The 18,159-nt window shown below is 42.6% G+C and overlaps 1 protein-coding gene across 1 annotated transcript in view; it reads right to left on the bottom strand.

Moving 5' to 3' along the window:
- Positions 1-3,913: 3,913 nt before the first annotated feature.
- Positions 3,914-18,159, bottom strand: part of LOC142446538 (uncharacterized) — a 30,107-nt gene continuing 15,861 nt past the window's right edge. The window contains exon 5 of the mRNA XM_075548289.1: positions 3,914-18,126. Coding sequence (XP_075404404.1) covers positions 16,599-18,126 — 1,528 coding nt within the window. The 3' untranslated portion in view covers positions 3,914-16,598. The remainder of the gene's footprint in view (positions 18,127-18,159) is intronic.

Raw genomic sequence — 18,159 nt, 5'->3', positions numbered from 1 at the left:
TCAGGTCAACAGCAGATGTTCACGATCCATCACATGATTAACATAAGCTAGCAGCTATTCAGAAGGCTCCATTTATACAAAGTTACTCTTATTAGGCAGGGTGTTCCAAAGGCTTAGAGGTACCCCCCAAGAGTAGGTGTGTTATGCTGGGTTGTCGAAAGAAACAAAGCCTGTGGCTCTCATGTGTGTGTCAGAAAGAACTTTATATCAACTAGGCATCCCAGCCCATCGCACCTCAAAGCTATGGGGCTGATGCTAGTTGGAGCCCTCTTCAGGCTCAGGTAGCCCAAGGCCAATGATGCAAAAAGGTGAAGCGGGGTGCAGGAAGGTCACAGGTTGGTAGATACGGAGTTGTATGGACCCAAGGTTGGTGGAAACATGGCAGGGCGCCGGAAGCTCCCAGGTTGGCTTCTGCAGTCAACAGCCCACATGGGAGTGCCCCTAGAAATAGGTACAGAATTCTATCAAGCATGGAGGGGAAAGGGGCAGAGACCTACTTATAGAAACCCCCAAGGAGGCATCATCAGAATGTGATCTGATTGATAGGTTGGACTCCACTCCGACCTCCACACAGGTGCCACAAGCAACGCCTTGTCAACTTTTCACCTGTCCACAACTCTAACCATACGTGAGCTCCAAGCAAAGCCAATACAATCCTATTTCGCTGAACAGGAAACAACTCAAATGCCTGGGGGTGGGGTGGTGTTGTCCAAAAGCCGATTTTCTTCCCTGAGCTTCACTCTTAACATCCATTAAGTCCTTACATGCCATTTCTGGCAGGGATAATGAAAGACGGTTTTGTTTGTTTGATTGTTTATTTGTTTTGGACAGTTTCTAAGAATCAAGTTTCACTTCTCATGCCCTTTCCAGAAACCATGTGAGCAAACTGCTTGGCCATATCTGTCCTCCTCTGGCCATCCAAAGGAGAAGGAAAATCCAACTCCACCCAATTGCCATAACACAGAGGTTAGACTAGCTTCCACTCTCCATCATCATGATGGGTTTCTACCAAGGCACCAACTTGTGTTAGGCTGGGTTATCTAGAGAAACAAAACCAGTTATACTCATATATGTACAAGAACAAACTGTACACTAAGAAGTAATTTTATATCAAGACATCCCAGCCCAATTCATCTCATGTCTATGGGGGCAATGCTAGTCGGAGCCCTCTTGAGACTCACATAGCTAAAGCTGATGACACAGGAAGGTGAAGACCAGTGGGTGCAGAGTCACATGGATCCAAGGTCGGTGGTAACATCGTAGGGTGCCGACAGCTCCCAAGTTGGCTTCTACAGTAGCAACCCACATAGAGCCACCCCTGAAGCAGGCACCCAGAAAGCAGGGAGGGTGGAGGGACAGAAAAAGAAGTTCTCAGTGTCTCTCTTATTGAAAGACCACATCCCAGGGAGGGATCATCAGGATGTGAGCTGATTGATAGGTTGGACACCACTCCTACCACCACATAGGTGCATGCTGACATAAAATCTAACCACCACAATAGATCAAGGGCCAGTCTTTTATTTGGGATGGGTGGGTGTTAGGAACCACAAGCCCCCTGAGTTAGAATGCTCCCAGGATACTGGTGGCTAGATATTATAAACCTAGATATTACTCTGGAGGACAACTGATTCTGCGACCCCTGTGATGACCTCAGGGGCCACTGCATGTCTTTATTACACAAGGTGTGTATAGACCTCCGCACTTTGTAAAGCAGTGGTTCTCAACCTGTGAATCATGACCCCTTTCAGTGTCGAACGATCCTTTCACAGGGGTCACCTGATTCATAACAGTAGCAAATTAGTTATGAAGTAGCAACGAAAATAATGTTATGGTTGGGGGCGGGGGGTTACCATACATGAGGAACTGTATTTAAGGGTCACAGCATTAGGAAGGTTGAGAACCACTGGTTTAAAGCCTAATAAACCAGGTAGAATACATATGAAGACTATCAAAATGTTGGGGGAAATAAAGCAAAGAGTAATTGTACCCTCCATATCATGGATAGAACCCAACTCCCTTTGGTCCAAGAAACATGACACTGCGATTCCAAATCAAATTAAACATCAGTTGAGCACCTGTCATCAAGATGAAAGAGAAATCCCAGTTCAGGTATGATTTTAGGACCCATACCCATGTACTTCCGGATCCTGAGAACTCTGGGAGATAAGCAATGGAGGGAAACGGGGGAAAAGGCCCAAGGCAATTTTGAATCTTCTTGTTGTCAGCACTCGAACATTAATGATCAGAACTTGAAACTGTCTATGGAAGGCAGGAGACTCTTCTGCTAATAAAACCTACTCCACACATGACCACAGTGACTGTACAGAAGCCTGTTCTCTAACTAGTCTCATTCCACATCAGCAGAGGTCTGCATCAAAGACCCCTTGGTCCATGACTGCATGGCTTCCAACTCTTGGAATCCACCTCCAGGTCTCATTGTAAGTCAGGATTTGAAAGCATAAGGGATTTTATTCTCTGGGAGCAAAGACAAAATGAATCATTTGGGGAAACTTGTGGATTGGATTAGATAATGCTCTTTCATTATTTTAAATCCCCTTCTAGAGTCAGACCAGCACAGAAATTAATCCTTATCTATGGACTCTCTGGCCACACAGGTCTTCTCCCATAAAACAAAAGACTTAGTTTTGGGGTTCATTATGAAACAGAAGATGAATGTAAAATGAAGGAGAATAAAGACAGGCAGGAAGACAGAGCAAAAAAAGTGGAATGTTAGTCCATTAGCCTAAAACCCATGTGTAATTGTGCTGCTGCAACTATGGGATCCAGAACAAGAGCAACTGTGAGGGCGGCACGGGACCAGGCAGTGCTTCATTCTGTTGCACAGGCTTGCTATGAGTCAGAGCCAATTCATGGCACCGAACATTTCCGTTGCCTCTAACCTTGGCGAGGAAGATATCCTGCAGAGTCCAAAGGCCATTGTCATTGAGCTAAACACACACACACACCGGGCCCAGGAATGAAGAGGCTGATAATGATACAGGGGAGAGTAGAACAGTGGCGGGTCCAACGACTTCTGCTTAACATGGTGGATCAGCAGATCAACAGGAAGAACATGAGTAACCAACTGGCTCCTGCTCCATGTCCATCTGGAAACCTCTCAAGTATTTTCTGCATGGCCTACGTTAATTTTTTAGGGCTGTTATAACAAATGGGTGCAAACTTAGTGACTTACAACAGGATATTCTGAGGTCAAACGTCCAAGATCAAGGCGACAGCAGGACTGTGCTCACTCCAGAGGCTCTAGGAAAGGATCTTTCCTTGTCTCTTCCAGCTCCTGGTTGCGTTAGGTGTTCCTGAGCCCCAATCTTCCTGTTTCCACTTGGCTTTCTCTTTTGCTACCCTTTGCAAACACTTGCCATTAGATTTAGGGACTAATGAAAGATACATAATCTCATCTTGCGATTCTTAGATCTATAAATGCCCTTTCCCCCCTAAATTAGGCCACATTAATAAACTCCAGGTGCACTAAGTTTGAGGAGATACCAATCAACTCCACTCTAACCTGAAACACAACAAGAAAGTGAATGTTGGGAATGTATTTCAGCCTAACGTAGGGAAACATTTTAAAGGTCTCAGGAAACATGGTTGGATAGTGGGGGTGGGATACAAGGATGGGCAGGCAGTCGATAAAAGGTGTGTCATCAAGCCTGTCACCACCATGGACAAATACGGTGCCTACTGGGAAATGATGGAAGCCAGTGCAATAGATGCTTCAGTTATCTCACTCAGTGAGCAAGGGAGCCGGGGTATTCATACACCAACTTGTGTGAGTTTTTGGTTAAAGTATTATTCTTGGGACATCAACTCTCTGTGCCTGCAGAGCAGAATGCCAGCCCAGAAAAATCTTTCTGATAAAATAATACAGATACAACAACCTAAAGCCAGTCGGCATGTACTAAAAAGGAGTTACCCCCCAAAAGATCTCATTTACCTTGTTCCATCCGACCTTTCAAGAATGTAGCTGTGTTGTCCTCACTGGCCTTCTCCTTTTCTGTTTTAATATCCATTGCAATGGCTACACAGAACTCACATGCAAGTTTCATGGTTAAAGGACTTATTAAGGGAGTTGACATGTTGTAATGAAAGTGGAAAACAGGACAGAGTTGTTCATCAGGACACATAATAAAATTCTTTGTGGGCTGCCAATAGATGCCCACAGGGCATACCACTCCACAGTGAGCCTCAACGCAAAGCCATTCAACTCAAGTTCTGTGGGGTGGTCAACACAGCTTCCTGAATTAAGTACCCAGAGGCACCCCACTCTAGCAAGTCTCAGCCCAAAGGCACGCAGCTCCACTTCTGTGGGTCAGCAACCCCGGGTTTACCCCCAATTAAGTGCCCAGGGACACCCCACTGTACAAGTCAGCCTCCTAAACAAAAACACTCAGCTTGACTTGCCCCGAGGGCTGGGAAATCGACCACTGTTTCATGCTGTGGTTCCTCATTCCACTGATGCTCCAATGTCACAGCTCTCTTCTGGATCCAGGAGGCCCACTGTGCAGGGATCTTGGGTTCAGAGGAAGTGCTCCACTCCTGGATCTCGCTGGTAGTGAAATTCCCCTTTCCGGCTCCTCAGAGGGCTCCTTTCACACGCAGCAAGATGGCATTCCAGTGAACCCAGTTTACAATTACTAACAGGTGAATCCTCTAAGGACCTTCCCTCACCGTCTTAGCGGACCCATGCAGGAAAAAGTCATTGGGTTGGCGTTAGAGACTTTGACTAGAGGAGGTACACTAACTAATTTACTGCCCGTGCAGGAGTAATAATGTCAGGGGGAAAAGACGCCATTTTGTGCCTATAAGGGCAATAGCCACAGGCTAATTTGGTAAAGCAGAAAAGTACAGCTATCCTATGTCCTGAGCTGCATAGTTCTACACTTCGTGTTTCATGAAAAGGTGCGGGGGGGGGGGGAGTGGAGTGTGTGTGTGTGGGGAGATTTGTTTGTTTAACAACTATAGTTTGTTTTTCATTGTGTGCAGCCAATTGCAAGTTTTAATCGATATAGAAGAAATTTGCCGGCTACTTTACTTAACTGAGGGTCTCCACAGGACTTCCCTGAGGAGTAGACTTGATAAGAGGCAGCATTCTTCCAAGGCTGTGCTGTCTGGGAGGACTTTAGGAAGTGTTTCATTACTAAATGTCAAAAATCACAAACACTTGAATTGAGGTTCTTGTGGCAGGAACTAAGTATAATTTAAATACTTTCAAATGGAAGTAGCTCCATCTGTTGTGATTTCAATTATGCCCCTCAAAAAGATATGTGAATTCAACCCCTACACCTGTGAAAGGGAAGAGAAAGATTTTTCTACTCCCCTAAAATTGCCAGTCTTAGAAACCCGCAGGGTCCCTGACTTGAAATGGGCTCAATAGCAGTGAGTTGGGTTTTGGTTTCTGGTACCTGTGAATGGAATGTGGTTTGGAAATCGTTTTTAATTTTTATGTTACACAGTGTCCTAGTAGAGTAGGGTGGGTCCTAAACCAAGTCTCCTCGGAGCAGTGTCTTACAAAATGGAAGAACAGACATGGGGAAATGCCATGAACAGATTCTCCTCCGAGCAGTAAAGGAATACCAGGAATTACTGGCAGACACCAGAACATTAAACAGTGACTCTCTCAGAATCCTCTGAATGAGCACAGCAGTGGCCCACCTCCCAACTGTGAGACAGTAAAACTTGGTTATTGAGACCCTTTGTTAGAGGAGCATCATGGATAAGAATCAATATAAATAAGATCCCAGGAATGTGAGGAGTAATCAAATCCTCACTTTCTCATTTCTTCATTATCTGCCTACAAGACACTTTTTCTCCTGGCTTGCAGCCCACGCAGACCTTAAGCAGCTCTAGAAAATGAAAGAAAATCACTCATCAGATACCAACTAGACAGAAGCTAGACAAATGTTTGGGGAGTCCACATAATATCCCCGGTTCTGACCTGCTGGCCACATTTTAGGGATGCCAGCCTGTACTCCCTTGCATTCACCAGCCGGCTTCATTGTGTTTGAATTGAGCTATTCCTTCACTGGAAGAACTCACAGAAAGGATAATACTCATTATTACAGGTTTGTTATAGCAAAAATATACAAATCAGGACCATCATATGGGAGAGATGCATGGGCAGAGTCTGGAAGGCTTCCAATGCAGAACTTCCAAAGAAGGGGTATCACTCGCCCTTCTCCAACCAGGAAGTTCTATTAGCATCGGTGTCCAGGGGTTCTGTCACATTTCTTTGATTGAGTCTTGACTGCATAAGCTTAGTTGATATCAGCTACCAGATGAATCTTCCCTGGCTTGGGAAGCCCCTACTTATTAGCACACAGCTTCGGGTATTATCAAGAGGTTTCATATAAACACACTTCAATTACTACAAGAGTCACTTCACAAAAAAACAAGGACAAGACCCCACACTGTTTTCTATTACCACATAGATGACCCTCTGGTCTTTGGATATGGTTTTCCTTAAATGCCTAACATTTGGAGAACGCTTAACCTCATCTCACACATTGCACTATCAACACTAGTATTCAACAACGTCAGTGTTGTATACCATAGACGAAAAAAGACAGCAACATACTACTACACTCTTCAATACACAATTAACTATTTATATTAATCCATCATATCATATGGCCCCCAAATCTTTCCATTCTGCTTGCTTGCAAGTCTTCGATATGATCTTATCGAATTCCAAAAGCAGCTCTCTCACACGACGCCCCTCACTAAACCATAGCGCTGTGCTGGACAACACTGGAGACACAGTGCAGAAATAGTGCACAGTCTGACCCGATCATGCTGGGGTGAAACACTAAGGGCATGAAACAGCAGTAAGAGGAGCAAAGTGATGAGATCCCTGGGGAGTACCAAAAATAGACTGGAGACAGAGCGTGGCACCCCATCAGACTTGACTGGAAAACACTCCTAATGGCCAACAAACAGACCTTGAACTATTTTATAGACTTTTCCATTTTTGTCGGTGGCTTTCTGTTGTTGTTTTGTTACTGTTTTGTTGGTCTTGATTTCCTTTGTTATTTTGCTTGGCTTTGCCTGGTTGGGCACTTACTAATGTTTCTGCATGTCTATCTAGATAAGATAGGTGGGATAAACAATTAGGAGATGAAAAGAACAGGACCTGTGGTTCCAGGAGGATATGGGAGGAGGGGAGGTGGAAGAGAGGAAGGGGGGTGGGGAAAAACTAACCCAAGGACAAGGGAACAACAAGTGAACTAAAGTCAATGGAGAGGAGGGTGTAGGATGCCTAGTGGGACTTAATCAAGGGCAATGTAGCAGCGAGGAATTACTAAACCCAAATGAAGGCTAAGCATAATGGTGGAACAAGAGGAAAATAAAAGGAAAAAGAGGAAAGAACCAGGAGGCAAAGGAAATTTATAGAGATCTAAATACGGGAATGTACATATGTAAATATATTTATACATAACGAGAGAATAGAATCATGTACTTTAAAAAAACATTTTATTAGGGGCTCATGCAACTCTTATCACAATCCATCCATACATCAATTGTGTATATGTAAGAATTAAGGTTGCAGATGGACATTGGGCCTCTACTCATGTACTCTCTCAACACAAGAACACTTTGTTCTAATAATCTGGCATCCTGTAATGCTCACCTTCCGGACATGATCACTGAAGACAAATGGGTGCATAAGCAAATGTGGTGAAGAAAGCTAATGGTGTCCTTACCAAAGACATGGTGTCTGGCATCTTAAAGGCTCAAAAGATAAACAAGCGGCTATCTAGCTGAGGAGCAACCAAGCACACATGGAAGGACCACACCAGCCTGTGTGATCCTGAGGTGTTATCAGGCATTTAAGACCCAAAACAAAATCATACCCAATGTGAATGGCAGGGGCAGAGGAGGGGTGGGATGTGGTGGAGACCCAATGCCCAACAGTAGACAATTGGACATCCCCTCAGAGGGGTCATAGGGAAGAGGTAAGCCAGTCAGGGTGCAGTATAGCACTGATGAAACACACAACTTTCCTCTAGTTCTTTGGTGCTTCCTTCACCCCACTATCATGACCTCAATTCTACCTTACAAATTGGATTAGACCAGAACATGTACACTGCTACAGACAAGAGCCCGAAACACAGGGAATCCAGGATAGATAAACCCCTTAGGGTCAGCAATGAGAATAGAGATACCAGGAGGATTATTGAAGGGTGGGGGGAGAAAGGGGAATCAAACACAAGAGTCAACCTATAACCCCTCCCAGGGGGATGAACAGCGGAAAAGGGGCAACAGAGGAGCATGTAAGATATGAAAATAGTAATCTATAACTTATCAAGGTCTCATGAGGGAGGGTGGGTGGGGGAGGGATGGGGAAGAAATGGGGAACTATCAGTGGTTCAAGTGGGAAGAGAATGCTTTGAAAATGATGATGGCGGCATATGTGCAAAAATGCTTGACACAATGGATGAATGTATGGATTGTGATACAAGATGTAAGAGCACCCAATAAAAGTAATAATAAAAAATAAAAAGCAGTTCTCTCGACTTCACTTTCAGGCATCTTATGTAATTGATCAGAAAGACTATATTTTTCTTGCTCTGAATCTCTGTATAGGTTATAACATATTAGACTTCCCTCACTGAATAACTCATTTATTTATTTATTTATTTATTCCAGTACCCAACTAATCACTACACTAGTCTAGTAAGCACCTTTCCCTCTATTGACTCATACAGTTTTTGGTTTGTTTTTGGCCTTGGAATATCATTCCTGCTTTCATTACACACAGCTGCAACCTTGGTCCTGGGGACCATCACAGCATTCAGCAGGGAAAAGGAAACATTGGGACGTTGTAAGGAAAAGAATAAACTTAAAACCCTGGGAAGAACTGAGCTGCAGTCTTCCATGTTCTCTTACCAGACTCACCAGAAAGCAAAAGAACTGATCCAAGCGAGATCCTCCTTCTTCTCCACTGTCATGTGAGCAAACCTTGTGAAGGTGTTAAAGCCAGCCCTACAAGCTTGTACTGCCTTCTGTTTCAGACAACCAACATTTCAATTGCCTGCTTCAATTCTTTATCAGATCAGTACTCTGAAAATGCTTCTGAGTTGAAGAAATGTGACTCAACAGTACAGATTGTTTAAGAATCTTCTCTTCTGGTTATTAAAAAACTTGTTTAAATTGTAAATTATGTGTGGGTCTACACTTCGGACCATCAAGGCTTCAATCAACAGTTAAAATCACTCATCAAACCCCACTCTATCCCATTCCCCTTCCCTGATTTTTCTTCTCCCTCTATGGATTTCCAATCGCCCTTTCACTCAAGTCAGTACCTGACAATATTCTAGTCTGTTGCTTCATCTTCCCATCTTTGCCCTCCCTCCCTTGGGAATCTTCAAAGTCTGTTCCCTTTGATAGCCAAGTTCTTGTCTTGGCTTTTATCCTCATAGTGTGGTCTCATATATTTGTCCCTTTGTAATTGACTAACTTCACTCAGCATGATGTTCCCCAGGTCCATTCATGTCATAAGGAGCGTGTGGTTTCATCGTGGTTTTTTAGTGGTGTGTAGTATTCCATTGTCAACAAACTCAAATTCAATGCTATGGAACCAATGCCCCTATAAGACAGGGTAGAACTGTCCCTGTGGTTTCCAAGACTGAAATTGTTTATAGGAGTATAACGTTTCCTCTTTCCCTCATGGAGCTGCTGGTGGTTTTGAACAGATGACCTTGAGGTTATCAGACCAATGCATAACCAATATGAAGATAGGCCTGGCAAAACTGGACTTCTGTAAGCAGAAGAATGAAACAGAGCCTATATCTCATTCTATAAACAAAAAATGAACTCAAAATGGATTAGAAACATAAATGTAAACTGTGTAACTAAAGTTCATTAATTTAAAAAGGACATATTTAGGGGTCCTAATACATGGCATACCCACACTATCAAACAGAATGCAAAGTAGACGCACAACAGAAAACAAAATAGGGAATTTGGACCTCTTAAACATCAGGTGCTCATATACGTTAAGAGATCCCACCAAAAGAGTAAAGCAACACTCACCAACAGGAAAAAAATTTGATAATCTCATAACACAGAAGACTATAGAAAACTTCAACACTTCAATAAGAACATGAAAAATGGACAAATTGAAAAATGGACATGAACAGATAGTTTACGAAAGAAGACATCGAGGCAGCCAACAAATACATGAAGAAACGCCTGCATGATCACTAGGCATCCTGGCGATGTAACTTAAAACAATGCGGAATTACTACTTCACCCAAGCATCAATAACAAAGTTTAAAAATAAATAAATAGAATACTGGAGGCAATGTGGATATTTGAACCCTCAAATACTGCTGATGTGACTATAAAGTAGTACAACCACTGTGAAAAAAAGGTGTATGGTGTGTCCTCAACAATTGGGACTAGAAATATCACATGCCCCAGCAATTGCACTATTTGGTATATACCCTACAGAAATGAAGAACACAGCACAAACAGATATGAGCACACCAATGCATAATATGCAGCACTATGCATCATAACACGATAGGCACAAGCTATCTTGGGGGTGGGGTGGAGTGGAGGGAGAAAATGGGAAAAATAAAATGCCCACGCATTACTCAGAATAAGGACCATGTGTGAAACACTCCATGACATGGATGGATTTGGAGAACATTATGTTGTGTGGTTAGTCCGTTCCAAAAGGACAAATATGTCATGAGAGCAGTTATTGTAAAATTAAGTAAAGGTTTCTATAACATAGGGATCAAACTTTATGGTTACTGGGCGTAAGACACGGAGTATGGAAGAGGAGAAGGGGTAATAGTAGACTAGAGGGTAGATAGATACTAACTGGGTGCAAAGGAAGACAATATGCTAAAGAGGAAGATGAACAAAAAGGTGGTGGGTCCTGGAAGATACTGGGATGTTTGACAAGGTATTTAGGTTGTTTAAAGCAAAGATGATGATCTAATCCTGCATATTCCTAACAAGGAATAAAAATTAAAAATGGTGGAAAGGGGGCAAAAGAAAAAAAAATTTTCATTCCTTTTTTCCATGAAGTTTTTGATGCCCCTTCACATGATTAGTAATTCACGGGGGGGGGGGGATGCCAACAAAACTTTCTTTAAAAAAAAGACTAAGTGCTTTCAGTGCAGGAACAGTGAATTATTTGATGTAGCGCTTCTAGAGAAAGTCTAATTCCCACCAAATGACCTTTCCCTTCAAGGGTCTGGTAAAATGGGGGAACACACTGATAGGAGTCACCTATGAATAATTGTAAACAGGATTCCCTGAAGTGGCAGCCCAAGTGTAAGATACACCCTCTGAGAAGCAGGAGAAAGGATCTCATTATGAACAAGAGCCAGGAGAGAGCATCCTCTGGACCTGAGATCCCTGTGCAGTGAACCTCCTTGACTCAGATGATACCATCAGCAGCTGAAGCAGGAATGAGAGCACAGAACTGAGTGATGGATTTCCTAACCCATGGAGCAAGTGAAGTGCAGGCTTGAAGAATGGGGTGCCCCTGGGCACTTAATTAGGGAAGTTAGACTTGCAGACCCACAGAAGTGGCGCTGAGTGCCTCTGAGCTGAGATTTACTACAGTGGGGTTCCTCTGGACAATTAACTGGGGAAGCTGGACTTGGTAACCCACAGAAGTGGAGGTGCCTTCAGGCTGAGGCTTACTATAGTGGGGTACCTGTTGGCAATTAAGGAAGTTGAGCTTGCTGCCCCACAGAGCTTGAGCTGAATGCCTTTGAGTTGAGGCTGACAGCAGAGAGGCATGCCCCTTGGGGCATTTATTAGTAGACCTGGAACTTTGTAGCATGTTCTGGTAAACAACTACCCTGAGTATTTCTCACTGCCATTACAATTTGTTACCATTTAGTTGTTGATTCTTACTTGTTACCATTTATTTACTAGTTCCCATTACGTGGTTAGGCATTAATTTTGTCCATAAGTTTCTGTGTAGCCATCATTAGAATGCATATAAGAACCTAGAAATAAATTACAGAACATTAATTAAGGCAACACATACAGCTTTTTACTTTGCTTCTCCAGAAAAACAGCTAGAGAGATTTTTTTTCACCCAATCCCTGAAAAGCTACTTTGACCCTAGTTTTTTTTTAAACCCCCTGATAAAATATTATAGGTTTATTTAAAACTTAATTCTCACCTTAGTATGAAAAATACAAACTCCACAATATATATTACATTATAGCTTACAAATATGCAAAACAGAAGTTTTCTTAAATTTATACTACATATTTATTAAGACAAGGAGCTATATAGAAAACTCATTTTCTCTGCTTACGGTATACATGGGAATAAACCATTGTACAAATTAGTGCACATCTGAATATCGCATATAAGACTGTCCACATAAAAAATATTAACCTAGGCGTATTTACCTGACTTCAGTCATAAATGCAGATCAGAAAGCAACAGTAATAGGCTTTCCTTGTCAACGTAGGCAGCAGTTTTGAGAGCTCTGGCTTCCTCATTGAGTATCTTCAGAACCAAGATTCACAAAGAATCATCATTAAGACACATCCCACACCCGAATCTCCCTTTTTCATCTAGTAATGGCTTTTAGAAGGCAAATACAAGGTGATCTTTATGTTTACGTTGCATGGAACACAAACACAATTTAAAGGGAGTGCTTCCATTCTCCCTACCAATTCACAGATCTAATTTATACCTAGATAGTGACAGTGCTTGGCATTTTTCTAAGTCTAGGAATATCCAACTTGGATTCAGATCAGAACGATAGATCTGCCACAGATCACAGATTGGTTTTTATCTTTTTGTCTTTTTGTTTCCCTTCACACTTCCACACTATCCAGTGGTTGAGTCTGCTGGGACTTCGCCATGATTATAGTGCTTTGCAGGATTTCTTTCCCTCGTTGGGAAGACAACGTAAAAGGTAAAAATACTGAATTGTCCTCTGGCCGTGAGGGCCATATCCACTGTTTGGGATTTGAAAGTGTTTCTTCATGTGTAAGGTGAGGTCCAACCTGGAAAAGGCCCAGCACACTCTGGCACTGGAAAGGGTGGTGCCTGATGTGTGTGCAGTAGTGCCACGTCAGTTCAGCTGAGGGGGCAAATTTCCACATGCAGTCGTCCCAGGCACGGTGGCAAGGTTTCTCTTCTGTATGGATTTGTAGATGTGCCTTGATATTATTTTACTGGGGCCATGACCTTCTTCCTCTCTTTGGCTTGGGCTCCTCTGGCATGCAGGAGCCTGGTGGTACAAGCTCTTAGTAATAGAGTGTGGGACCGGTGTCTGCAGTGGATCTGGCAGAAGAGTGGGTAGTTCGGCTCAGGGTGGTGATAGAAGCTACCAGGGAGCATCCTGGCAAAGCAGCAGTCCCTGCTGCTCAGCAGTCACTTGGCACTCAGGGTCAGGAAAGTCCTGTTGGAGAGCTGCCACTTTGGGGCAAGTTGTGTGGGGGTGGCCAATTGCCATCACTGAGCAGGGGTCAACGCCCAGGTGAATCTGCAGGGGCCAGTTGACAGGGGCACATGAATGGAGAGGTCTACTGTAGAGTGACAACACCACTAAGTTGCTGCAACACCACTAAGTTGCTGCCATCTTGACTGCCTTTAACACTGATAACTGACTGTGTTGCTACCAGGGGCCCTGAGCCATGACTTCAACACGAACCTGTCCAACAGCCTGCTGGCAGGATTGTTGCAGTAGCAAGTACACCAGGTCCAATTCAGGTCTTAGGAGCTCAGCCACAAAGCTGCCCAAACAGCTTACATGTCAGATGTCTCTGGGAGGATACAGAGACTCCTGGCCATAGGAAACTAACACTCTCCTTACCTGATGCCACTCACTGATATATATCCCCAGGTGGCAGCTAAAGCTGCAGGTAGAAAGTGCACTGGCTGGCCCATGGCTTAGCTTGAAGGACAAGGATAAGGCTCAAGCTAAACAGGATACGCTGGCAGTCAGACTCAATAGTCAGGGCACCTCCGAGAGTGCTTTCTCCCTACCCACTGGGCCATATGTGAATGTGGAGAGCGACAGAAGTAAAGTGTTGCTGATAGTCTTGTCAGAGACACGTCATTAATGTAGAGGCTCAGAAGGTCCTCAGGAGCCTGAACTCCAAAGTCAACAAAGAGGAAAAACAGGCTTAGAACTCCAAGCTGCCCCATAGCCTTCTTCTTTGAATTAAAACAGAGACCTTTTTAAAGATGTTCTTTTGTATACCAAAATTCTTAGAAAACATGTAAATTCATAAAAATAATAAGGTAAGTCTGTCTGGTGGCTAGGCTACACACTTCTTGGCTCAGTAGTGTTCTCCTTGGCCGTCTCAGTCACCGCATCTATCACTGTGGGCCCAGGGGCCATGGCCAGTGTTGGCAAGGAGGCAGTACCACCAGGTATGACTCCAGTGGCAGAGAGCTGAAAACTGGGTGGTAGTATAGGACAAAAGTCCAGGGCTCTGCTCAGGTGAGAGTGGTCACAGGCATTGGCTGAGAGCATGTGAATAGGTAGGAATAGGATGAGGTGGGGAGGGGCACTCAGCGACTCCCTGTGACTGCCACTCTCCACCACCTCTGCTAACTACACCAGCAGCCATGCTCATTCTCTTGGGCTAGGGGACTGCACATCCCTAGTTTTGTATCACAGTTTGTTGCTTTTATCCATGTTGACTGGTAGCAGTGAGAGGGAGGGTGAACAGTGGAGAGCTGAAAGGCAGAGGAATCTATAAGGATGAGAGGAGGTAAGTATGACCGTAGGATGACTGTTGCAAAGACACTAAGAGGAGGCCTGCACAGCAAGAGGGGCCAGGCACAACAGGGAGAAGGGCTTGGCTGCTTGCATGATCAAGAGAAAATGAGACAGCTGCGCTGAACTGAATAATGAACACATGTGGTCTCTACTTCAGGTACACCTTCCAGATCTTGTCTGCTTGTTTCCTGATTCTGGGTTGTGCCCCATTACTTCCATAATAAAAGATTTAACAATAAATATGGACTGTGTGTTTGTGTATATGTTGCAATGATATATATATAGATATAGATATATCTGAGTGGGAGGAAGGTCTGGAGTCAGAATTAGTTAAAAGTTTGGAGAGTGGGTGTTGCCTTGATGCCCTACCTTATGGGAATCAGTATTGTGCAGATGGAGGTATTCTCTCCTTTTGTAGTTAGAAGATTTTAGACACTATAAGAATCGTATCACTGGGAACAAGACAAGACAACTACTCTAATCTCAATGGAAGTCCTATGTAGAGAAATAAGGCAAGGAGCAGAAGTTAAAAGATACTCTAATTGAGAAGGAAGTATAACCAAATATATTTCCCATACACCATTTCAAAGAATCCTCAGGAATCTTCTGGAGCTGATAGAAAAAAATCAGTAAAAGTTGGTGTACAAGGTCAACATGTAAAAATTGCCCAGGTTTGTATGTATATGTGTGTGTGTGTGTATATATGTATAATTTGAAAAGATAATTAAATAACTTATAATACTATGTAAAATAAGTCTTTAATAATGGAATTGGGTCTTCTAGCTATTCTGAGTCAGTAACCAGTGTATGGACAATGGTAGAGAAAGAAGGAATGCTCCCTTTTGTTCCTATATTCTCCACATTTGTTCTCCAGTACTGGGGTCATGCATGGCGTGCTACCTGGAAATTACAATCTATCTCCAGGTATTAGTTTGAGCAGTAGTGACATAGGCTGGAAACCACTGGATATTGAGGCTATTGCCTAATCCAAATGCTATAACCTATATGCTCTCTTCAGCAAATAAGATGAGCTAAACATCTAAATGTATCCCCTGAAACCAGTGATAGAAGTGTACTAACTCCAAAGGGAAGCCTCTGCATATCCAAGCAACAAATGTTATTACTGGTTGACCTATGAAACGGCCTGCATCTTTTGAAAACTGATTTATAGTCTTTTAATAGTAAAACTACAACTACCACATGACATAGATATCTAACGCCTATATACAAGAAAATTGAAATATGTTCACATAAAAAACTGTTTTATACATTGAAAAAAGAAATAACAGAAATAGCCTTCTAGTGTGCTTACACAAAGTGCGATGTGTATGCAATGAAATACTATGCAGCTATCAAAAGAGATAAGTAACATATTCATTAATACAGATCAATTTGAAACCCATAATGCAAAATGAAAGAAACTAGAATCTAAATCCACATGCTGAATGAATAGTGTTGAAGCAATTGCCAATGAATACTGGTGAGAAATTTAATGAACACATAAAAAGGAGGGAACAATACTTTGGAGGCAAAAACGATTTTGTACGTCTCCAGTGGTAATAGTTGCATAATTTTGTGTCCTTCAATGAATCTCTTTCTACTGTAAGATCTTTGATGTAAGCTCTTTAGTGAGTTGTTAAAAACTCACTAAAAAGACTTTCTTGTATTCATAAGGACTCATTACACTAAGTTCTTAGATATCTAATGAGGGTTAATTAGTCACTAAAGCCTTTATCACATTCATTGTGTTCACAAGGCCTCTCTGTTATGTGTTCTTAAATGTCTACTGAAACTTGAGATGCAGCTTAAGTGTTTCTCTTTATTCTTTACATTCACAATACCTCTATTTGAGGTCCTATTATGAATCTTGAGTTGAAGACCAACTAAAACCTTTTCTACATTCCTTAAATTCACAAGGCCTCTGTCCGCCATGAGTTCTAATATGGAGCTTAAGGTGTGAAGACCGACTAAAGGCTTTCCCACATCCCGTACATTCATAGGGCCTCTCTCCACTGTGAGTTCTAATATGGATCTTGAGGTGTGAAGAGCGACTAAAGGCTTTCCCACATTCTTTACATTCATAAGGCCTCTCTCCACTGTGCGTTCTTAAATGTTTAGTGAGGGTTGAGGAATCATAAAAGGCTTTCCCACATTCCTTACATTCATAAGGCCTCTCTCCACTGTGAGTTCTTAGATGTGTAGTGAGGCATGAGGAATTAATAAAGGCTTTCCCACACTGCTTACATTCATAAGGCCTCTCTCCATTGTGAGTTCTTAAATGTCTAGTCAGCCTAGAAATGTGACTGAAGACTTTGCCACATTCTTTACATTCATAAGGCCTCTCTTCAATGTGAGTTCTAATATGGATTATGAGGTGTGAGGACTGACTAAAGGCTTTCCCACATTCCTTACATTCATAAGGCCTCTCTCCACTGTGAGTTCTAATGTGGATCTTAAGGTTTGAAAACCGACTAAAGGCTTTTCCACATTCCTGACAATTATAAGGCCTCTCTCCACTGTGAGTTTTAATGTGACCTCTAAGGTATGAAGAACGACTGAAAGCTTTCCCACATTCTTTACATTCATAAGGTCTTTCTCCGCTGTGAGTTCGTAGATGGTTAGTGAGGGTTGAGGATTCACAAAATGATTTCCCACATTCCTTACATTCATAAGGCTTTTCTCCACTGTGAACTCTAAGATGCCTAGTGAGAGTTGATGAATCAATAAAGGCTTTCCCACATTCCTTACAGTCATAAGGCCTCTCGCCACTGTGCGTTCTTAAATGTGTGCTGAGCTCTGAAACATACCTAAAGTCTTTCCCACATTCCTTACATTCAAAGGGCTTCTCTCTTCTGTGAGTTCTTAGATGTCTACTGACGGCTGATGAATCATTAAAGGCTCTCCCACATTTCTTACTGTTGAACAGCCTCTCCGCACTGTGATTTCTCAACTGTGTATTAAACTTTGAAACATACCTACATTTTTTACATTCACAACATTTCTTTCTGCTGTGAGTTTTTAAATGTTTTGTGAGGGATGAGGAGCAACTACAGAGTTCCCCACAATTCTTACATTCCCAAAGTTGCTCACCAGTAAGCGTTCTTGAATGAAGTTTTATGTAAGAGGGACAATGACCAGTTTTTCCACATTTCTTATATCGGTCAGGTTTGCATCCATTATGAGATGTGCATTGATTCTTAAATGATGAATGGTCCATGAAGGCTTTTCCAGACTCCTTGCACTCAGAAGGAGTTACTCCAATAGAAGTTCTTTTGAGTCTAGTAAATTCTGCAATCCAACTGAGAGTTTTGCCACACTGATTATGTTCTTTATATGCCTTTTCTCTATCTTCTTCAGTTGCATTGAGGCTCTCTAACGTATTTTTTCTGTTAAAAATAGCATATTGTCAGGATTCTGTG

The sequence above is a fragment of the Tenrec ecaudatus genome, chromosome 1 (genome assembly GCF_050624435.1).
Source record: "Tenrec ecaudatus isolate mTenEca1 chromosome 1, mTenEca1.hap1, whole genome shotgun sequence".
Classification (NCBI taxonomy): Eukaryota; Metazoa; Chordata; class Mammalia; order Afrosoricida; family Tenrecidae; genus Tenrec; species Tenrec ecaudatus.
This window is presented reverse-complemented; position numbering and strand designations above follow the sequence as displayed.